The sequence below is a fragment of the Arvicola amphibius genome, chromosome 14 (genome assembly GCF_903992535.2).
Source record: "Arvicola amphibius chromosome 14, mArvAmp1.2, whole genome shotgun sequence".
NCBI lineage: Eukaryota > Metazoa > Chordata > Mammalia > Rodentia > Cricetidae > Arvicola > Arvicola amphibius.
In genome coordinates this window covers 28,024,350-28,049,536 of record NC_052060.1, presented here as the reverse complement: position 1 = coordinate 28,049,536, position 25,187 = coordinate 28,024,350, and the positions used below count along the sequence as shown (strand labels likewise).

The window sequence follows — 25,187 nt, the reverse complement described above, 5'->3', positions numbered from 1 at the left end:
CAACAGCAGACTCACTATAGCTGCAAGACTCATCACATTAAACGAAGAGGGATAGTAATCACGTCTACACTAAGTATTTTGCAGCAACATTGGAAAACTACTGCTACATTTTCCTCATAGAAGAAAGTGACAAGGTCATTAGTTTTCACCAGGTTATTATCAAGCAATCAGACTAAAAATTTAGCACTTCAAATCCTACTAAATATGACCGTGAAAACTAAATTCATGTCCTACAACCTAAGCAGTAACCACTGATTATATCAAAACATTTATAACATTTTAATTAATTCCTTCATAATTCCACTCATGCAGAGATGTTGTTTTTTATATAATATTCACTGTCCACTCTTCCAAATTCCCTAACTCCTCTCAGATCTACCCTATCCTACTGCCAAGATTGTGTCTCTCTCTCTTTTTTTTTAACCCTTTGAGTTTAATTCATCCTGTCTATGGTTTCACAGGGCTGAGCCTATCCACTAGCGCATAGTTGCAGAGTTAACCTACTTAACTGGCACTCCCTTAAAGAATACTGACTCTCCCTCCCACAGAAGTCATCAGCTCTCAGTCCCTTCTCAGCTCAGGGTGGGGCTTGAGATCTACCCTCATGATCGGATGCTGATTGGCTTGTTCTTGTGCAGGTTTGGCAGGAGCAACTGCATCTGCTGTGAGTTTGCGTGTGTTGTAGTCTCGTTATGGCCATGACCTCTGAGCTCACCTTGTTGGCGATACTTGTGATGAATGATTTAATATCAAGATTTGTGGGACAACTCTTCTGGCAGGGGGCATCTGCACATTTCAGGCACCTGGGGAATAGAATAACTGTGTTAAAAAATTACAAAGAAGATGACATCATCTCTCTATTTTTTTTTATTTTAGACCAACTCAGAGTTGACACTTAACAAATACAAATAAGACTGAAAAATTTTAAGCATGAATTCTTCAAGTGATACCGTAAATACTGTCTCTACCTTCTAAATTTTTATGCCTCCTGAGATATGTGAAATGGTGACCTTCTGGTACTTAGCATCCTGTTCTCTCAGAGCTGCTCCTAAGTTTTAGGAGGTATTAACCTAGAGATACATATTCACTCTTTTATGGAATCTTCCACTTTTTTGATATACCAGTACACGGTTTAATATATGCTATATTTTATGACACAGCTTGTAAGTCTTAGAGACTACAATTACTATGCAAATGCAAAGGAGATCTATATCGTAACAGTTACAATGTCCTTATTTTCTCTCTTCTCTCCAAACTTCCTGCTGTTCTCTATTTCCTTTCCTCCCTCCCTCTTCCCTTCATCGGACTCTCTGTTGTCTTGACGCATATAGTTCAGGAACAGCACAAGTGAGCACTGTAACAACTGTTTCAAAGAGTGGGAGTGGGCGGAGGGGTGTGAGGGAGAACTGTGGCTGAAATGTAAAATACAGAGAAAAAAATAAAATGAATTCTAGCAGGCAAAACTCTAAATGTAATAAACAAGTATGGAAAAAAAAAGTTGCCCAGATTCACTCCCTTAGAGAACAAAGCATTTTCTTCCCACAGCTGCCTTCACCTTAAGGGAAAGGAATAAGGTCATGGTATACTTTGCTTGGGGCAGCACTGGTGCAATTGCAGGTCAATGTGAGGTTTAGAGAGACAATGTGGGGTACTGCACCACAGGGATCTACTCTATATCCAATTCTATTCCCTTCACTTCCCAAATTTAAGTCAGAATCTTCTTCATGGGGAACCAGCCAGAGACATTCCTGAAGGTTAATATACCTAAGTGACATTTGGTAAGATGATAGATATACTTATTTCACCAAGGAACTCCTGGTATTTCCAAGTTTCTAGTCTCTGATGTGATATTGATAACCATACTGTAAGAACCATCATGCTACAACGCTATTGTGGAATAGAAACAGATGCAAACACTGACTGCACTATTCTTTTTTTTTTTTTGGTTTTTCGAGACAGGGTTTCCCTGTAGTTTCTAGAGCCTGTCCTGGAACTAGCTCTTGTAGACCAGGCTGGCCTCGAACTCAGAGATCCGCCTGCCTCTGCCTCCCGAGTGCTGGGATTAAAGGCGTGCACTACCACCGCCCGGCTGATTGCACTATTCTTAATTTGTATATGGTGTGTGTGTGTGTCTGTGTGTTTGTGTTCATTTACTCATTCATATTCCAACATTAACTGATTCCCCATATGACAGATTGAGCTTGTCAGTCAAGTTAGGAGTTTGGTTTTCAAAGAAATGATGCAGAAAGGTAGCATAGAACCTTTGACAGATGGAGCCTACTGGGAAGAGAAGTCATTAGGGTACTAGTTTCAGAAAGAATTGATGGATGTCATGTTTATTCTTACAGGAGACTCAGTATAAAAGAGAAAGCCTTGCTCCATCTTTGCCTCCCTGTGACTTTCTTTAATGCTGACTGTTATCTCTCTCATACATGTATAATCCATCATAAAGCTCACGTTATAGCCTGTGCCATGTGATTTGGGCTTTTAACCTCCCACATGGTGAACTAAATATATGTATTTATTTTGCATATAATTCAATCTCCGATATTTTTATTACAGTAACAGAAAATAATGAAAGATATGAAGAACATAAACATAGTGGTTCCTTTTTTTTTTTTTTTTTTTTTTTCGAGACAGGGTTTCTCTGCAGCATTTTTAGAGCCTGTCCTGGAACTAGCTCTTGTAGTCCAGGCTGGTCTCGAACTCACAGAGATCCGCCTGCCTCTGCCTCCCGAGTGCTGGGATTAAAGGCGTGCACCACCACCGCCCGGCAGTGGTTCCTTTTGTGGAGCATAGAACTACAGGAAAGTGAAGAAATAGAAAGAGCACTTCAATTTTCAAACTGATCAATGTAAGATTTAACAAAACACAGCTTAAGGGAGTATATGGGAGGGTGAGTAATTCTGGAGTAGGAGTCAGGAAAGATTTGTTGAGTGCAATAATACTGTACAAAAACCTCAAAGATTGGTGGATGTTAAGGCAGCAAAGAATGGTAGGATTGGCAGCGTAGGAAAACGAAAGAATGGCTCCAGCGTGGAAGCGGTACATGCCGAGGTTTGAAGGTGAAAGAATATGTCAGATTAGGATTTAGTCTGACTAAAGCAAGAAGATGAAGAAGATGAAGAACTTCAGACAATATGCTACTGTCATGTGTGTTAGAAGAGCAGAATCCTACAATAATTTGTCTAAGAATGAATTCTACATTACTCCCTGGCATAGGGATGAGGGCCCTCATTTGTATCCACTTCCAAGTGTAAAGACCTTAGTTCATTTCCTTCAAGAAAACAATAGATATCTCCTTGTCACCTCATTGTACGGCCATCCTCGGCATTGTCTGAAGCAATTTCGCAGAACCTAATTAATATCTTGTTTTTAAATCTGGTCTCTTTTCTATGGCTTATGCCCTTAGCCTTCTCTCTAAATTAAATTTTTCACAGTGAGTACTGAAGGCTTTTCATAATCAATTGTCCTCTGTGAAATGTAGTCATTAAACCTCTCCCCTGTCATTGCTCTGAATGCCATTGTTAGATTCACATCTGTCATTCTCTTGGATTCCTATCTACTCAGACTTAGGCTTTTAGAATGTTTTGTTTTCTATTCCCCCCCCCCCAACACTCTCTGTGAGGAAAAAGAAAAAGGATTTCTTAGAAGTACATCCTGCAAATATACATCATAAACTTATGTTTAAAAAAATAAAAGAAAAAGAACAAAGAAAAAAAGAAAAGCCTCGACCAATGCAGTCTTTGGAGTTGAGGTGAGGGAATGCAGTGTGAGGAACGACCATGTGGATAAATATGGAGGGCATTAATAGTATTGTGAATGTCTTTCTACCAAGTTCCAATGCAATACAGTCAAAACCTAGCAAAACATGTTTCTCACTTAATATGTCACCTTAACAGTTTAAACATCTTTGCAATTAAATAGCTAATTAAGATATATATTAAGAGAGAGAGAGAGAAAGAGAGAGAGAGAGAAAGAGAGAGAGAGAGAAAGAGAGAGGGGGGTATAGATATATGCATATATATGCTAAACACACACAGGACAGACAGACACCTAAAGGGATAAACGAGAAGAAAGAATGGCACTAGACAGAGAGACAATGTCATACTGATTCTACTTATCTCTAATCAAGTTTTCTGCATTTTCTCTTTCAAACATCCAACTTGACTAATAAGGCAACTGAAAATGACCTTATAATGTCAGCAGATATGAGTGAACTGAATTAAGGTGCAGCATGTCTTCCTGTCCTTCCAGAGAAATCTTAAATTCAACATAAACAGAGTCACTTAACAGCACTGACAACGTAAGGATTTTCCGTTGTGGTTATTAAGCCTCTTTACCAAATAATTCTCCCTTTATTATTGAGCTAGTTCACAAATAACAGCTGTTGGAAATGTCAGATGTTAATGAGGCAGGGCAATGCAAACCTGAATTGTAGCATTCTCTTTTTTTTTCTTTTGGTGCCATGAATATGCCAGAATGGGCAGACTCTGATAATAATACCATCTTGCAATTCTCTAAGCGCTCTGCAGACTAAAGTGCATCAGGCTGCCATTAATCCCACTTATCACTCTGACAGCTCAGTAATTACACTACTGCTATAGCCAGGTAGTCCTAATAAAATATCAACCACTGCACTGGAATGCATACTGGTGAGATGCTTTATTAAACTTGTGTGTGTGTGGGGGGGTGATCATCAAGTGACATTATTGTTGACCTATTTTTCTATTTGACAATAAATTATCCTTTGACCATGCCATGATAGATATTACAGAGTATATTTACTGTACCAAATTGGAAAGGTTGAGAATTGTAATGATGTAGACAAATGATGTAAATAAAATAGCAGAAATGTACATCCAGATGTTATTTCCTAAATTGCTTTAAATGATTGATACCATGAAGAAATCAGAGACACGGTACTTAGGGGGATTTGTCAACAATTATGGTAAACCACAGTGCTCAGTAAATTGTTCCTCAGAAGTAACATTTCAATTACAGTCGTTTGCATCTTCAGTCATTTAAGAACCCCCTTCCTTGCAGAGTTACTGTGCTATAATAAGGTTTATTTTTAAATTCACTGTAAGGGGCAAAAGTTAGTTGAGATAAATAATTATGTAATATTTTTAATCTGCAGATAATTAAATTCATATTAAACTTGGATATTAGATTATCTCTAAAAGCAGTGAAACATCATATGTTTTATTACTGATAAACTTTCTATTTTCATATTTAGTACAGGGTATAACAATGGATTTCATTAAAAGCAATATGTGGGATGCTTAGTAAATGTTAATCTTTTGTGATTAACAGGATTTTCAAAAGGCATATGGAAACTTTTATTCTGTTACTTGAGGGACCAATCTATTCAAGATATACGCATTTGTGATCTTTCTGTAGGGAAAACAGACACAATGAGGATGAGTAGTTCTACTTCCTAATAACTAAGTTGCATTTTATTCTTCACACATCTGAAAGAACAGAGACATCATTCTTCTACTAGTAAGCATTTGCAACAGCTAGAATTGTAAGCTATGCTGATTACAGAATTGTCTGGAGCTAAAATGACAATTTTTCAGGAAACACACACTCACGCAGGAGCACCCACATGTACACACATCTATTGAACAATGCATAAACTCAATATACATTGTCTTAGTTTTGCTAATTTTGACAATGAACCCAGCACTGTTCTATGGATATCCAGCATTAAGCCATGAATTCACACAATAGGATTGGTCAAATTCATACTCATGTAAAGCATTTTAATATTTTCCCAATATTTATATTTTCTGCAAGTCTTTGAAGCTTGTTGATCATTTGGAAGATCTACTAGTTGAGAAAGAGTCAATAGTATGGGTCCTAGTTTCCTCTTCCTCTCTTCCTTGCTCTATAGGTACTAGAGTAAACAAATCTATACATTAGTGTTATTTACTAATGGTGGAATATTTCCACTGAAAACTGGGTAGATGCCACTGTCAAGCTGGTGGAAGGCATATGAATCAAGTTGTAATGGCTCGCAGGGTCATACGTGCGTCTGAGTTTCACTGCAATCAGGTCAGATGCCCAGCAACTAGAAGAATAAAACATCTAAACTTGATGGATTGTATCTTTAAAAACATGATACGACTAATCTCATGTTTTGACCCAGCAAACAGTCAAAACAGGGAACTTAACGTCATACTCTATTTCCAATAATTTTCTGGCTATTGGTTGTAGCTCACTTTTTTCAATATTTCCTTAGTAACACTTCTTATACAACTTCTGATGCTGCTTATATGATCTATAGGAAGAGTTTTCCTGGCCATGGGATATCTAGTACTGACACTGAATGTTAATAACACTCTTCTTGGCCCAGATGCTCTCTGTTCAAGCTATTCAGTTAGAAGCTATGATAACATCATTTAAAAGAACTGAATTTATTTTTAATAATTTTTAAGGAAAATAGATTATTTTCTCTAAAATTCATCACAAGCACAGTTTCTCCTCCATCCACTCCTGCCACTCTTCCACCTCCACTCTCCCCCATGTCCACTTCCTTTCCATTTCTTCTTCAGGAAAGAAAGTCCTCTAGGAGGTAAACAGTCAAACAGAGGCAAACAAGATATAAGACAATGCAAAAGCTCTTATTGAGGCTGGATTTAATGCTATGCATCATTGTGTTTGTAAACATCACCTTTAATTTCAAGGTTGTTTAGCCTTTTAATAACTATTTGCATATAAAATATAATATCAAATACAATTTTTTAAATTTTAAATATTTATGATAACATATAACATATACAGCATATGTAGCAGACGGTTGACTTATGAACTCAGAAAGATAATAAGACCATATATAAGCCATACCAAATCCCAACATCGAGAAGGGAATTGGGCACAAAATACCACTGCGAAATGAGGAGCTATTGTTAATTGTTTGCTGCTGGAAGGGTAAGTTTTCTCTAAAACAAGTCAACTTGGCAATTCAACCATGTTCCAGTGAAAGGCCAAACATCCAAGAATACTGGGGCAGCTCTAATTGATCTTGATAGAGGAAAGAAATAATAAAGAAGAAAGAAAGGAAGGAAGGAAGGAAGGAAGGAAGGAAGGAAGGAAGGAAGGAAGGAAAGAAAGAAGAAAAAGTTGCATGGGAAAGAAAGTGAGAGCAGATCTGTGAAGAGCTGGGGAAGGAAGATTAAATATGATCAAAACACATATTAAATGCTCAAAAGATAATACAAATATTGTAAGTATATAATTTTTACTATCTGATTATTTTGAAACAAATGGATTTATGCTGAAGTCAATACTGTTCAATTTTCCTACATAATAAATTTTATTTAAACAATTTACTACTATTACCACCTTTGAATTGATGTAAGCACCTCAGATAACAGTGACTATGTATCTGAAAGAACTCCTAAGGCACAGTTAGCTTCTTCCACCGTGGGCTGTCATATACATAAAAGAAAGAAAATTAGGACTTCTGAAGATGATGTGATGAATTTTTTAAAAAGCTAACAAACAAACAAAGAAAGAAAAACCCTCAGCACTTAAAGTTTGAGCAAGAGGACCTGCAAGATTGATTCCCAAGAACCACATCAGAAAGAGATCAGAAAAAGCCAGCTGCAGCAGTACACATCTGTAAATCCAGAATTGAAGTGGCAGAAACAAGTGGATCTCTGAATCCACTCACAAATCAATCTATCCTTTTTGGAGAGTCCTAGGCATCAGAGATTTTGTCTCAAAAAAACAAAGCAGACTACATATAAAGGATGACAACTGAGGTTATGTTTTTGGGCTCCATATACATGTGGACTCACACAGCAAACACATGCAATTCACACATATGCATGAACTCACAAAAGGAACATATACACACAAAGTAATTTACTAGTTCTTCTTGGCAGCACTGGTTCTGTCTTGTTAGAGTAGTGTGTAGACAGACAGGTACAAACAAGCAAGAGCTCATATTAGGACGGTCTACAGTACAATCTTTCATGGAGTCCAACTCAGTTTAAGGAAAAGTAGAAGGCAGTTTTCTTGGCTTCTCTAGAGGCCATCCAAGTCAGACCGTGAGGAAGTAATTCAGGCTGTACTGGACAATAGCCACCAGTCATAAAGAACGGTTTATCCCCAGCTTGATGATTCCACTCCACCAGTGGAAACAGTATGACCAGGTATTGAAAAAACTCTCTGCTTCCAGTCAAACCACAAAAAGTTCTGTAACATAGTAGTAACCACCTATATATACACACTTCTGAGTGTGCTCGGCCTTCAAGCTTCATCCCACAAAAAGGTTGAGGTCTCTCAGTCTTCTAATGAAGCAGCCCAAACTGTTGAGATCCAGTATGTCTGATTCTCTGCCTCATTTTTTTTTTCTTTCATTCAGAGTTTTAAGGCATCCCACGGTTTTGAAGATTGACCTGACCATCACAATTATCAAGGCAAGGTTACAGGACACAGGGGACGGAAGTGACTTGCCCTAATATTGTCAGTATCCAAGCAAATTGTTCTCTTCTATCCCAATACGTATTTCTTCCTATTCTGTAACTTCGACTTTTACTTAATTATCAAACTATTAGTCGAAAAAAATTACGAGGAATATTATTTTAAGCGGTGTTACATTTGTCTGTGCCGTGAAACATTTGTTTTAGTGAAGCAAAGATGTGCTGTATTCTTTTATGTTGGCATTTGTTTCACTCTATAAAGCTGTGATGCTTTGCCCGTCTAAAACAACTGATTGGTCTCATATAGAGCAGAATGACCAATAGCAAGGCATTAGAAAGGATAGGTGGCCCTGGCAAGCAAAGAGAATGAATAGGAGAAGAAATCTAGGAAGAGAGGATGGAAGAGCATGATAAGGCGGAAGACTCCAGGGGTCAGATGACCATTTATACACCAAGTCATGGAGTAAGAAGTAATGAAAGTTATACAGAAATAGCAAAAGAAATAACAGAGTCAAAAGGTAGCTAGGCTATTTTGAGTTACGAAAAGTTGTCCAGAAACAAACCAAGCTAAGGCTGGGCATTCATAAGTAAAAATAATATTCCATGTGTGATTTATTTGGGTCCAGGATGGTAGCCCCCCCCCAAAGGCAAAGAGTAAAGAATGAACAACCAAATATTCAACAACAAAGAATTTTTTATTATAATTTTTAAGTAAATTTTGTCTAACCATATGTGCTGGAAAGATACTTCTTTGTTAGAACAGTCTTGTTAAAACAACAATAACAACAACCACGTACACTTAAAATTTTCAAAGGTGTTAGAAACCAAAATTCATGTTCTTCTTGTTATCTTAGACACAAATAAAATGTTTCTGCAATACCCCAAGACATATCACTTCTGAAAATCTTTTAAATAAGCAACTCCCTGTCTTCCCACACAGGAATAATACACACCTGTGTCTGTGGACGTGGTTCCTAACTACAGTTTTCTCTTTGTTAACCTCAAAGTGAATTGGAAAAAGAAAGCATAAAACTAAGCTTATAGTGTAGCAAGAAGGATAAGACAGAAAAAGGAAAGACTGAGTTGGTGTATACAAAAAAAATTAGAAAGAGAGACTATAAAATCAGATGCATACACAATGAGTTTAGATAAAGGGAGAATTAGCTAATTAGGATAGAGAGAACATAGCTGACTTACAGAAAGTAGGCTCTGTCCTTAAAACTTTCTCAATTGGCCAGAGTTCTAGTTCATTAGAAACATGAGCAATATACCAGGAAGCAAAGTTTAAATAATAGAGACAATCATTATAATCTCATGTGATTCATCTAGATGGCTACTTGGAGAAGAAGGGAGTTGCAGCTATGAGGCAACAGCATCTCTGTTTCAAATTCTGATTCAAATGTATTTAATGAGTATAAAAGAAAAATATAGAAACTGAACTTTATAAATAGATCAAAGATTGCTACACTGCCACTAGTAAAATAGTTGAGAATTAGGCACTTACTAGTATTTATATATTAATAACATAAACATAGTTGGTGAATATAGAAAAATAAAACACTTAATACTTTGTTTTCCTGTCCAATAGTACCTAGATGTTAAACATAAGACAGCTTGCTCTCTGCACGTTCACCTGCTACAGAAGCAATCTTTCTTTTCTTTTTTTTTAGCTTTGTTCTTGTTCTAGAACTCACTCTGTAGACCAGACTGGTCTAGAACTTATAGAGATCTGCCTGCCTCTGCCTCCTGAGTGCTGGAATCACAGATGTGAGCCACCACCACCCTGCTACAGTAGTGTTCTTTAATTTGCAAACCAGGAACTACAGTGGATGAGAGCTCATCCTTCCACCTTTGGTTTGTGATCCTGGAGGCCAGTGTCCTAGGAGGCCATTCTTCACCTGCTATAGAGATGGTGGAGAACAAGAAAACACAAAAGGACTGAAGAAAACATCATGATTCAAGATAAAGACAAAGTTTCCTCCATGTGGCCAAAATGAAATAATGAAAGCCCCATTCCTAGGTTAGAGTTCTTCATTAGTTCTGGCTATCCGGAAGGGACTAATGATGCATACCTCACAGTGAATTTTAAAACAGCACACCTAATAGATATCTGAAATAAACACACATCTGGGTTTTAAATGTTCCTTTTCTATCCTTTGGTTTTCAAGTAAGGCTGTTTGAAACCTAGGAAAAGGAGAATATACATAGCTTTTAAGTGTTGTACATTTGTATTAATCAATGAAGCTAGTTAAGGAAGGCTAAGGAAAATGAATCCATCTGTATTTATTTACCTTGGTTATAGGTATCCAGAAAATAAACTTTCTTAACAGATTTTAAAATTGAAATTGTCTTACATTTTATAATCATCTACAGGAGTTTTCCAAAAATAATATAGTAGTAATACTTACATGTATATTTATTCATATGTGGTTTGTATTAAAATAGTGAGCTTCACAGACCTTTATTAATTTCCTTATGATCATAGCGATTATGGAAAAGTGACTTATGCAAATATGTTAACCTATCTCAGGGCATGAGGATGAAGATTTGACCTTCTACAATGCTATGGTGCTTGAACTTTCTCTTATGCAGCTGTTTCAGGCTCTGTTTACTCTCCTTGTAGTGAGATACGGCTGGACAATTTGGTCTTATGGGTTAGTCAGCTTAGAAGCAGATTAGTTTGAAATCAGATAAAGGAGTCATAGGTTGGGAATACTGTAGTTACTGTTTAAATGTTTTGGAAGTTGTTTTTATAGTTGCTCTTTAAGCTTACATACATTATGTAGCACTATAATGTAAAATAATTATTTTAAATGTATTTATTAATGTGTATAGAAAACTATTCCATGCTAGCATTGTTCTGGGTACTTAATACATAAATACTCAAACTTCTTAACCTCTCAGTAAAGTGGTTTAAATAAATAAATAAATAATTTCTTCATAAGAATCTGATGCGTTAAGTCCTTTTGTTAGTGTCATCTTAAAGAGAAAGACAATATGGTAGAACAGTCTTTCACTGACTTAAGTTTGATATAATTTATTGGCAATTTCTATCATTCTGGTAGTCTTTAAGGTGTTAAATGAGAATGTCTCGGGGTCTTTTTTTTACTGACTTTCTCTGCCATCTTTTCATGATTCTACCATTACTCATCAGGTCTTGCTTTAGTGTGTGGGCTCTGGATTGAGGACCCTTACTCAGTTTTGATTTAGTCTACAGCCTGGACTAGGATATCAGTACTTCATTTCTACGGGAGTTCTTAAAATAGGCAAAACTATAGAGAAATTAAAAAGTTTTAAATTATACTGCAATAAACTCGCGAGAATCCTAGTCCTTATTGTTTAATATTGCCTAAAGATTACCATTTAAAAATATGGAAAATGAAACCCTTTGACCCTAATACTTAAAAATCAAAGTATTGCTTGCAAAGAATTTTCTCATAAGTACATTATTTATACAAATCAACAATATCAATACAAAGCTACTAAAATGAGCCATAATAGATACAATTTAACTGAAATTTCTAAAATCGGGATTAATCCTAAAGTAAGTATGCCTTTTTAAGCGCTTGTCACAGCATTATAGGGGAAAGACGCTTAAAACAAATAATTCCCAGAAGAGGAGGAGGAAGAGGAAGAAGACACCAATGATGACAAGAACTCAGGATGAAGAAGAAGAAGAGAACAAGAATGAGGAGGAGGTTAAATTTTAAGAGAAGGACTATACATTATATCTCTTCTCAGGCATGTAATGCATGAGAGTCACTACTATCATTACACTCCAAGAATCGTTGGAAATGCCCAGACATTAATGAATATGAGTAAAGAGTAGATAAGAATATAAATGTTTAATCTTTTCCATTTGAGTTACATCTTAAGGTGGGCCAAGGTTTCAGGCAACAGTATTGCTTAGAAAATGAGGTAATATGAAGACAATCTGCTCATTAAAAAAGGATTTTTGATAAAAAAAAATAACCTAGCCCAGAAGCCAAAGCACACAATATTCATAGATAATATCTTGAACACAATCATTAAAATTAAGCTGCCTACAGCTTAGTATGACTTAAACTCTAAAAGAAGGAAATAAAAAGCTATCGACACATAGTATATATTTGTGCAAATACAGAAAATTCTATTCACTTTGCACCTAATGAAATGTATTTGAATACTGGCTCTGCTTTTAATGAAATATATTTGAAAACTGAAATCAATGTCACAGGATGTCACATGACCTATTACATTTATGAAAGCTAAATGAAGAATCTGAGTAAGAGTTAAAACTTGAATACATTTGTTATCGATGTGATCTTAAAACATCATTTTCATTCTTTCTTCTTTCTCTCTTCTGTCCTTCCCTCCTTCAGCTAACACCCACAGAGCACTCACTATTTTCTTCAAAAAAAATTCTAGAAGAAAGGAATAATAATATGATGAACAAAATGCAAATTCTTCCTCACAGAAGGTTGCAATAGAGAAAGTGGACAAATACATACTTGTCCTTGAATGTTATGGATATGTAATGATGGAGTAAGAGAAGAGATTTAAAGTATATTTACTTGCATCTTGAGACAAAAAAAACACACTGGACCAGAACAGCTTAGGATCTGGTCTTTATCCTTCCGTGCTCTGGCCCAGTAAGTCATGTGATTCCAAGTTATAAAACCCAAATAGCCTTCTTTCCATGGTCTCCCATCTGCAGTATAAATGAGTATTGAACAGCCAAGATATTATCAGTCCCTCTGAAGGCTGGACGACCTGGTTAACGATAAGTCCTATACCTCTGTTCTCTATTACTGCCCAACTTTCATAATAAATTTAGGTCTTGTCACATGTCACATATGTCTCTCTTCTGTCTCATTGAATGCAGAAATGTTGATAACTCGTACATAGTATACCCGTTTGAAAGCATTCTTATCCAATACTTTTAATTCACCTCTCTGGCTGTTAATCTCTTATTTTTTCAATTGCTCTATTTTATCTGTATACAACATTCAATACAACACAGGGATACGGGAGGCAATATAGCCCAATGGATGCTGGATTTAATACAGCTCAATAATAAGTCTTATGGTCAGGGGAATGTGATTTAAATATTTGTAGCCTAGTTTTCTCAACTAAGTTACTAATTATAGTCAGGATATCATAATATGATGGAAGACTTTAAGAAATAATACACATGAAACCTTCATCAGATTGTCTATGTGAAGTAAATGCTCAATCGGTAGATTATTCGTATTATTATCTGTGGACACAGGAAGATACCATGCAGACATGAGCTGTGGGAAGCACACTGCTATGACAGAAAGTATGGATGGTGATTACAATGTGAGTCACTGCAAAAATCAAGACATGCCTGGTGCATGAGCTGACTATTTGGAGCTCATTCCCTATGGTGGAATGCCTTGCTCAGCAAGGTAATGTGTCAGGATTTGTTGACTCCCCATGGGAGGCCTTACACTTCAGAAGGAGTTGATGGGAGTGAGCTGGAGGGAAAGCTGGTGGAGGGTGTTCAAGAGGAGGGTGAAAGGGAGAAATGTGGTTGGAATGTAAAATGAATTTAAAAAAAAAGACATCCCTGACCAGCACCAGCAATGTTCATGTTATACTAACCACTCAATTAATGTCTTAACTATAATTTAACTATTGAATATAAATCTGATAAAATATATTCAAATTTCAAAATATTGTTCATATTTTCATAAAATAAAATAGGTAAACAACATTCCCAAGGAATTAAGTACATATGGCTTATGTTCATTAAGGAGTCTTATAAAGAAAGTGGCAGCCATCCCACACGAATTGATCTGTGTCGGCACCCAGATAGAGCGATGGGTTAGATGCTGCAAAACAGCAAGCATCTTATTTCTTCAGGTGACCTCTTTTTTAGTTCACTATGAATCACTCTGACGGGACTGCTGCAGCCACCAATTCTGCATGTGGGTGGCATAGGCAAATTCATCTGTGAGCAATGGTTCTGAAGCCACAGGGGTGAGCAGGCTGGATGAAAATGATCCTCCTATGTAGAGAGAAACTCTCTGGCTAAAGTTTCATTATTTTGTCCCATTTATCTGCACAGCTAATATGGGTATGCTTTGAACACATTAGTACATTTATATGTGGACATAACAAATATATAAAATTCCTATTTTGGAAAACGCACTTGGAAATAATTTCAAAGTAAATTTCTTATGTTTTAGGCTCTCATTCATGCTGCGAATTTTCTCACTTGTTCCCTTCTGTATACCTTTTTCTGAGTGAACTTTTCAGAACAATCCCACTGAGAGGAAATTGCTTTGCAAGCTAGGACGATATTAATCTGTTCTCCCAGCCTAGTGGGTGCATAAATCCTTTTTTATTGAAGAGTCTGTTGTTAAAGTCCCATATGTAAGAGGACAGGACAGTATTGATTTTGGCAACGCTTATACAAGGGTAGTATTTTGAGTTAAAGAAGTTGTATTCTTTCAATTTCCCTGCCGTTGCTCTTGCTCATCCCTCAATACAAAAGGTACAACTCTCACTCTCATCTGCCTGGCCAGCTCCTGGCCATCCTTAAGAATGCAGCACTGTGTTTCATCTTCATCTGCTCAGCTCTCTTCAATTACCCCAGCCAAGCGTGTTCTGGGTACCCATGTTAATTAACTTACCCCTACCTATAACTACAGTTTGAGGGAAACCAGAACCCCCTTCTGGCCTCCAGGGGCGTTGAACTCACATGCGCAAATCCATACAGATATATATATATATATATATATATATATATATATATATATATATATATTAATTAAAAAAAAAACAAATAAAATCACTTCGAGTGTAGTTCCAAAACAAATAAAAAATAGAGCCCAAGGTTAATGCCGTAATTCTCCCAAGGAATATGTGGTGTCATAACAACACAGCTTAAGAGCCGGAGGGAATGAAAAGAGTCGGGCTATGCTTTTTAGGTTTTACTTTGTAGCTTTAGGAAGGTAGTTTTCATATTTGAAAACTTGGGCATCAATAGTTCTCTGATTCTTGACTTTAGTGTTTCTCTGCTCTATTGCTATTTTCATCCTTTGGTTCCAGCATACCCGCCAAAACTCAGTATGTCCTGTTTCTAATAAATTTTCATATCTATCTCAGATGTCACTATTTCTTCACACATAGCAAATGAAAGAAATTAACACCTTCACAGTGGTCAGAGATAAGAAATTGGAGAGCTTCTTGGAGACAAGGAGCAGAAGAAGATACTCTTAGAGAATGAACACTGGGAAGACTCAAAAACCGCCTCCTACATTGGCCGACAAGGAAGTTGATAATATATCTGGGACCCCAAGTTGCCTCAAAAACTGAGGTTATCCCTAACATATTATGTATCTTGAACCATGCACTTCTTTTTTCTTCCATATAAGTATCTTCTTCAATTTTCTGTCAGTCATCATTCTTTAAGAATCAACTTAATAGTCTCCAGGATTTTTCAAGCATAACCACCACCGTATCTGCCAAATTAATGCTAATGCCAGATCCCCAAAATAGTGATAGAAATAACACTATTTCAAAAGCAAAATGGGCCCAGACCCAAATTCTGAGGATACTACATTATTGAGTGTATGAGAAAAAAATCCTTGCTATAAGCATCACATTTTTTTAATGTCTGCAAGCACAATCAAAAGCCCAGATCAGAAGGTCAAATATTCAAAATTCAGCAAAGAGTTTTTAACACAATTTTTAAAAAGTATTTGTCCATCCTCAATTCAACCATAATAAACACATTTTCTAGTATTCCTGAGACATAACAATGCCTCTGTTGGGACTTCCTGTTTGCTCTTTTAATTCTTGGACATCTACTTTGCAGAGCTGTGCACAGCAATTCTTTCTGTGTCAGTATACACCAAGCATTGCGTCCAACTAATATCAGAGGGTAGCCATAACCATGCTAGCTGTGCACATGATTGTAGCTACAGTCTAATTTACCTCCCACTCACACATGCAGCCAATGCCTTCTATAACCACACAATAGGAACTTTTAAAATTATCTTTAGTTTTCATCCCCCGTTTGCATCTTTTGTTCTTCAGAGAAGATAACACATATATTCCCTCTTCATTATCTCCATCAAAATTGAGCTATTCATTTTCTGAACTCCTCCATTCAGAAAAGAAACATAAAGGATAGTGATGGCCATACACTAACATATTCTTGTTCCCTACCTTAGGTTCTCAACCATTACAGGAATAGTTTTGCCTATTAATTGAAATTAGTTTTAGAAAAGCTGTGGAATACATCATAGAAAGAGGCAGTACCTCTTTTAAATTATTACAATTTATTAATTCGATTACTTTGATTTGTTGAGAGGGTGTGAAATGAAGATTTAAAAATACAAAAAGGATATTTTGAGCCTCAGGTTTCATCCACACATCTATTGTGGATCTTGTTTCTGTCTGAAAGTGCATTTCACAGAAGCCTAATTAGCATGCATTTATTGTGTGTGAAAACATCCTCAAGGATTTTCCCTTTTTTTTCCAGCCAGTTCATAATTGTTTGTACTAATAGCTGCTACATATTTTATTAATTCAGAGTGAGCATAAAGTGGAATATCATTATTGCATTCAAAAATAATGACTAACACTGTTGATGGAATCTCTTGAGGCAAGAAGAAAAACGTGAGAAAGAGGAGAGGGAAGTGGAGAACCTGAAAGAAGAGGAACTGACAAGGGCTAGTGGGAAGGAATATGGCACCAGAGAAACAAACAAAAGGCAAAAGAAATTGCCTGAGAGTTGATTTTAAAAGTAGAAACTTCAGAGAAAAGAGAAAGGGGAGGAAATTCCTGGGTGAATTTTCTATAGGTAAGAATAGGGCTGAGGATACTCAGGACCATTTCTTCATACACAGGCAATGAAAGAAATTAACACCTTCACAGTAGTCAGAGATAAGAAATTGGAGAGCTTCTCGGAGACAAGGAGCTGAGAAGATACTCCTAGGGAATGAACACTGGGAAGACTCAAAAAACGCCTCCTACATTGGCCGATGAGGGAGTTGATAAGATTTTACCAGCATGATTTCAGACTGTGCAAACCAGTAACTGTTACACATCTGATGAATTCAGTACTTTATGTCATTATGAGGAACTGGATTTGGGGTAGACAACACTCCAGAGCAATGAGTGGCAAGGGAACGTATCTTTATTCAAGGAAAGATGTTTATGATTTGAAGGAAGTGTGGTCTTTAATCAGTTACTGACAAAATACATATTTTTTAAAAAAAAAATTTCTCCCACCTGTACATTTGTAATATGACTTTATAACTTCTTCCTTGCAAAAGAGAACACATTTCTCCACTTCAAATTAATGCGATGATGTGAAATGTTTATGCTAAGATTGTAGCATAAACGGGGTGTACTTGTGCTAAACCTAGACCTTGCTATAACTCAATATAGGAGTTTAGACACACTGGGAGTCTATTGCAGGGATAGAGGATCTTGGAAACTTAAGAGCCATAAAAGCCACTCCAAGCCATTGCCTTTAGGGTTATTATCTGAAGAAGTCAAATAAAGAAATTCACGGACCATAGAGTTTTAAAGCAATTTTTTATAATTCTCTTTTTGTTGTTCCTTATTTTTCTCTCATATAATACATCCTGACCACAGTTCCCCCTCCCTCTACTCCTTCCATTGCCCCTACCTCCCATCTCCCCCAGATTCACTCCTCACCTGTATCCCTTAATAAAATAGTTGGTCTCCCAGTGATCTCCACAATAAGGTCGGGCACAGATCCTCATATCAAGTCTGGGCAAGGCTACCCAGTAGGAGGAAAAGGGTCCCAAGAACAGGCAAAGGAATCAGAGACACCTTTAACTCCCATTGTTAGGAGTCCCACAAGAACACCAAGCTAAGAACCATAAAATATATTCAGTGGGCCTAGCATAGATCCATGCACAGGCTCTGTGGTTTTCAGTTCAGCCTCTGGAAGCCCCTATGAGCATTGTTTAGTTGATTCTGTGGACATTGTTCTGCTGGTGTTCTCAGCCTCTCTGGCTCCCATGATTCTTTGTCCTATTCTTCTCTGGGGTTCCCCGAGATCTATGGTCAGGAACTTGATGGAGATCTCTAATTTGGGCTCTCTCTACCTAATGTATGGATGTGGATCTCTGCATCTCTTCCCATCAGTTGCTGGAGGAAGCTTATCTGATCTGCTAATAACAGGCCTAGGCACTGATCCTGTTTGTCTGAATCTGGGCCACCTCTTTCAAGATAATTTTTTTCAACTTCCATACATGTGCATCTATACTTCATAAAGTGATTTAACAGCTAAGGTAGTACTCCATTGTGTATATATGCCTCAATTTCTTTATCCATTCTTCAGTCAAGGGACATCTAGGTTTTTTTTTTCTTTCCAGTTTCTGGCTATATGAATAAAGCTACTATAAATATAGTTGAGCAAATGTCTTTGTGGTAGGATGGAACATCCTTTGGGCATAAGCCAGAGTGGTACAGCTGGGCTAGAGAGATAGCTCAGCCACTAAAGGTTAGGCTCACAACCAATACCACAAAATGAATGTTATAGATTCATAGGTGAAAGCTTAAGAGTCACGGGGAAAAGGAGAGAGGGCCAGAGTGGGTGCTTGAATAGAGAAGTTCGCAACAGGAGGGGTGGAGTCCAGGAAAAAGGATATAATTGAGTTCCTAGTCTGGGAGCTTTTAAAAGGTATTTACGGGAAAGACTATGGTGAGGCCGAGAACAGAACTGTTGATCAGTCCAGTCTATCCACTCACAGTGTATCTTCTCAGTTTCACTCATTCAGTCACGCACAACCTCGAGGCAGAGACATTTACTAGGCAATGACAAAGAGACAGGAAGAAGAACTATTCTCTGACAACTCTTGGCCTCTAGCAAGGATACTTTCAGAACAGCTGCTTTGGGCTGCTGCCCTACATGACCAACTTCTATCTCCTATTTGAATCAACCTTACCCGATCCCTAAACCTCCCTTGTAATCCCATCATTTTTCTTTGAATACCTACAAAGCACCTCTAATGGAGGATAAATGGAGACAGGGAGGATAGGCTAGCTGTTGCAGCTAAAATCGATTGATATCAAGAGCTGGTTCCTAATATGTAGAGGAACTTAAGCCAAGACAGAAGAACAACATGCAGAAGTCAGTCTTCAAGGCAGTCATAAGTAAATTTGCCAGAATTAACAATTTTTATTGTTTGAAGCCATTGAGCTATGGGATGGCTTGTTATGCAGAAGGACCTGAACATTGCATTCCGATGCAATGATCCCTTATAAATATCAAGGGTAAACTCAGTTACAAATTTTTATAATGTCTCAGGTTAGTATAAATAAAGCCAACACTATAACTTAGGATCTATCAACTTCAGATGTTTGCTGTTGTTGCTTTCATTCCCAAGGAAGCACCAAGGAAATACTTGCCAAAGCTAAGAGAGGAGACTCAACATATATAATAGAATCCTGTCTGTTTTTTACTTAAATGTTCCAAGACTAAACTCATGGTGAGTTTATTTAATAGAGATAACCAGGAGAGACAGCAAGCTATTCCTTAGTAGTCTGGGGAATCTAAGAAGTATTTTCTCAAAGAGGTACATGTATCTCTCCATAACTAAATTTCTACTAAATTTAGTCTGTTCTAGAATTTTCCATTTTCAGAGTTCACATAATCTGTCATATTCACACGTGCCCATATGTGCATTAAAATAATAATGAAACATTTCCTAATTTAAAAAAAAATCCATAGACCTAGAACTCAGTAAACATGAACTTTTTGAATGTGCTCTGCTCAGGGCTGATTGCAATGTAGGTTGATATAATTACCCTTTTGGCACAAGCATTGTCAAACATCACAAAGTAAGCAAGAATTTCCCACAAATCATACTGAGTGACAGGAACAGAAATGCACTCATCCTTATTATTGTCACTTCAGAAGATATGCTCAGATCTGAGATGATAATGGAAAAGCTTAAGCATTCTTCCACATTCAAAAAGTAGTCATTTCCTTGTAATTTCGGCAGTTGAAAAGTCACTGTCATGGGAAAATTGCAATAATTCAATTACAAAAGCTGACTTCCTGGTACAAGATGAATAAATGTTCAACCGTTTCTTTTTCTGCAAGTTAAAAATTTTAAGTCATGCATAGGCTTCAAACCAAAAATATTTATTTTAAAACGGATCTTTTTCCTAATAAGGAAAAGCACACCTAGAAACAGGCTAAATAACAGCTATTTTAATGACTCAAAGTAATTTGTAATTTTACAAAAGTGGAATAAGTTTTAAAATAAATGCCTTCTCTAACAGTGAAGGAAATGGGAAATAAAGTGATGTTTATATGGTTAACAGTGTTGCAATCACAAAAATCTTTCCAAAGTTAAAAAGAGAAGTATTACATTCTAACAGTAAAAACTCTATTCAGTTTTTCCTATGATAATACAAAAGGAAAAGCGTTTACCAAGGTGTGACTTATTAGAAGGCTTTCTGCAGCTATTCATCTCCTATTGACAGAGTGTCCCAGATTCTTACAGACTATTTAGAAATTTCTGGTCACACTTTGGTTTCCATTCAGTAGCAGTATTCTGTAGAAAGGAAAAGAACTTTTGGAAGGGATAAAGTACTCTCTGGTCTAACAATTTCCATTCCCAAAGAATACAAGAGCTGGATACAATTATACAAATTTCTCTAAAGCAGTAGAGAAGCAATTTTCAACTAAGTGCTACTAGGCTTTTTTACTCTGAAAAGGCATAAATTTATTTCAAGTATAGAATAATCTATCATGCATTTGAATTATATTCAAAAAGATCATACTGGAAAACATTTCTCACTAAGCTCATTTAACTAACCATGACACTTTTTTTTGTGGTGGCTAACCCATTAGGTTATTTTCAGGATAACAAAATTGTTTTATTCTAAATATTTCCAAATGTGGAACAAGATCTCATAACTAGCCCTCAAAATATTTTGTTGAAAATATCTCACACTCAAATCTCTGTTTTTAATTTTTTAAAAATTCCAAAGTATCAATCTATCTATCCATCTCTCTGTGTGTTCATGTACTTTAAAACTTCAACATAATAGCTTTTACATCTATAAATGTCAGTGGGTTAAAATTAATAACATTAATTATCTCCATAAATATAATGGCCAAAACATCTAACGATCCAAAAAAGTATGAGATATTCAAAGAAAATCATCATTCTACTTTAGCTTCAATTTGGGGTTGAAAAGGTGTTAGGGATTTAGAGGTGGTTTTTGCTAAGAGAAACGTTGACTTCTCTTGGGCCTGCAAAGAACCTAAACCATCTGTGGTGAGAGAACTGGAGGAGGGACTGCAGGTGCAGAGGTCTTTGCATATGAAGAACCCTGTACTACAGCTCCCAGTTCAGAGACCGTATCCCTAGTTGTTTCCTTGGAAGGTTACCATCCATACAAGTTGATTCTCCTAATCTCAGATTCAAAAAGTAGATGTTTACTACACAACTTTAGCCACTAGGAAAAATTTGGTAGATGAGTGAGTATACTGATTTTACCCATGAAGAGGCCTAACACACTATGACTTTAGTAACATCGACAAGAAAATGCCCAATGCTTTGCGATGATTAATTCTAACTCAAGTCCTTTAATTACACATACCCCCCCCACACACACACTATAGCTTGCATTCTTTTTTTTCCTATTACCATCCAGATTTTTGCAAATCAGGCTATTAAAAAATAACCTTTAGCATGGTTAATGCTTTGCATGTGAATGAGGAAACATTGTGTGAATCATAGAGATACAAATCTTTGCTGGCTAAGCCATGTCAACTCGACAAATGTTAATCACTGGAGGAGAGAAAAACACAACTAAGAAAATGCCTCTTTACTTATTTTTATTTTTTATTTGGTTTTTCGAGACAGGGGTTCCCTGTAGTTTCTAGAGCCTGTCCTGGAACTAGCTCTTGTAGACCAGGCTGGCCTTGAACTCAGAGATCCGCCTGCCTCTGCCTCGTGAGTGCTGGGATTAAAGGCGTGTGCCACCACCGCCCGGCGAAAATGCCTCTTTAATAGTGGCCTGCAGGCAAGCCTGTGGGGCACTTTCTTACTAATTGATGTGGAACTGTCTAACTCGTTGTTGGCAATGCCAGTCCCTGAAAACGTGGTCCTGTAGCATAAAAGAAAGCAGGCTGAGCAAGCCAAGGTGGGCAGGTCAGTAAGCAGTATTCCTCTACGGCATCTGCTTCAGCTCCTGCCTCCAGGTTCCTGCCTTGAATTCCTACCCCAACTTCCATGGTGGCTGGACTAAAAGCTGCAGTATAAAACAATCTCTTTCCTGGCCAAGTTGCTTTTGGTCATGGTATTTCATCACAGTTGAAGACAAAATAAATGGCAGTCAACTGAGAGCATAGCTGTGTGACTCAAAACAAAGGATGTCTCTGTGAGTGTCATTTGGAGTAGGCTGAATCAGGCAGTATATTGAATATAAAGAATCACAATGTCCTTTTCATATAAGCCCCTTTAACTTCTACATTCCATCCAAGACATAACGAAGTATGTTGTAACATGATCCAAAATCTCAATGTCACAATTCATTTGCTGCACAAGTCTAATTAAAATAATTAATTTTCTACTTTTCTTAGTTCTTTAATACATCTTAAAGCAGTATGTGCAACCTAAAATGTGTATGTGCATACACATAGGAACATATATATGTGATATTTGCAAATAAAATAGATAAAAATATAATTGCTATTGTATATTGAAATATTGTATATTGTATATGAAAAATACATTGATCCAATATATGAAAAACCACCTAATCTGACAGTTAAGAAGGAAATGTAAACTGAATTTCCATGTAATTTTATCCAGCGGAGTTGGGTAAACATTAAGAACAAAATGTTGAAAGTTGGAAATAGGCATGAAACAGATACTTCAATATGCTTTTAGAGGTCACACAAAAAGGTGTCCTTTTGCATTTCTTTATGTCTATTATGAATCCTCTGTGGGGAAGTGGTGCATCCCATAACTGCAGCCCTCTGCAGGTGAGAACAGGGAGAACATAGGCCAGGCCACGCTACAGGAATACACTCTCTCAAAGAAAAATTTATCAACATTAAATATACATTGCTGTCCTGTTAGCCAGGAGTTTTAGAATATGTCCTGTGAAATACCTATATAGTGCGGAAACACACATACACAAAAAATGACTTTGAATGACTAGAAGATTAAGGGATATTTTAGAGGCTGGAGACATACAAGAAAGCTGTGAACTCATTCTGCTCCTACAGAGGTAGAGTTTGGTTCATAGTGCCCATATCAGGCAGCTCACAACTCTCTCCATTGTTCAAGAGACACCCTCTTATTGCCTCTGTGGGTACCTGCACTCATGTACACACTCACACACAGAACATAGACTGAACAGATGAGTAAAATACATCTTACAGCCGGGCGGTGGTGGCGCATGCCTTTAATCCCAGCACTTGGGAGGCAGAGGCAGGCGGATCTCTGTGATTTGGAGATCAGCCTGGTCTACAAGAGCTAGTTTCAGGACAGGCTCTAAAAAAGCTGCAGAGAAACCCTGTCTCGAAAAACCAAAAAAAAAAAAAAAAAAAAAAAAAAAAAAAAAAAAAGAAAGAAAAAAATACATCTTACAATGAGTTGTATGTTTATCTGGTTTCACTTCTTTTGCTGCTTCATAATATATTAAAATGTTTTCCATGTCAGTACAATTAATTGTGTGCCAAAATGTCGATGGGTATTTATTGTGACAATCCCTGTAACATTAGGAAGATTTAAATGGTTTCCAAAATTGGGTATATAGATCATTTTGTTCCTGTTTATATCTTGCGATTATGAATAATTATGCAAGAAAAATTTAAATATATATCCTTGTATATATTTAAATATATATCTGTAATATATATATTACAGATTATGACCTCTATAATTTTTGTTTTATACCTTTATATTAAAAAGTACATAACTTTGACTTCCTTTCATTAAGCACCATCTTAGAAGTACACTGTTAAAATGCAATGCTTTGTAGAATGTTTTATTTTATTAATGTAAATGCTACTTGGTTTGTTTTTCTTTTTCAAATAATTGAAAAAAATTAAACTCTATTATTATGAGATTCTTGAATTTGCTTTACTTCTAAGTAGCTCATTTTAAATTAGTAAAGAGAGTGCCAATAGTACATACATAATAGGGCTATTGAGAGAACTGTATGATTGCATACACAGAGGGATTAGAACAATTACTGCATACAGCAAAGAAATATGTAATATTATGTATATAGCTGTTACTGAAGTATACCATATAAATATATAACATGGAGTCTAAACAGAAATGTAATCATCTATATATCTGTAGAGTCTTAGCTCATTCCCATGAGGAACCAATACACACAAAACAATGATAATGTGATGTGGGATTTCTCTCTGTATGCTGTGATTACCATTAATGAATAAAGAAACTGCCTTGGACATATAGCAGGGTAGAACTTAACTAGACTGGGAAAACTAAACTGAATGCTGGGAGAAGGAAGGCAGGGTTAGGGAGAAAACATGTAGCCCTGTCTAAGACAGATGCCAGAATTGTACATTGTAAGCCACAGCCATGTGGCGATATACAGATTAATGGAGATGGGTTAAATTAATATGTAAGAGTTAGCCAATAGCCGGGTGGTGGTGGCGCATGCCTTTAATCCCAGCACTCAGGAGGCAGAGGCAGGCGGATCTCTGAGTTCGAGGCCATCCTGGTCTACAAGAGCTAGTTCCAGGACAGGCTCTAG

At 36.7% G+C, this 25,187-nt stretch overlaps 1 protein-coding gene across 1 annotated transcript in view; it reads right to left on the bottom strand.

Moving 5' to 3' along the window:
* Window positions 1–25,187, bottom strand: part of Dpyd (dihydropyrimidine dehydrogenase) — a 780,348-nt gene that overhangs the window by 611,302 nt on the left and 143,859 nt on the right. Inside the window, exon 4 of the mRNA XM_038311847.2 lies at window positions 716–803. Coding sequence (XP_038167775.1) covers window positions 716–803 — 88 coding nt within the window. The remainder of the gene's footprint in view (window positions 1–715; window positions 804–25,187) is intronic.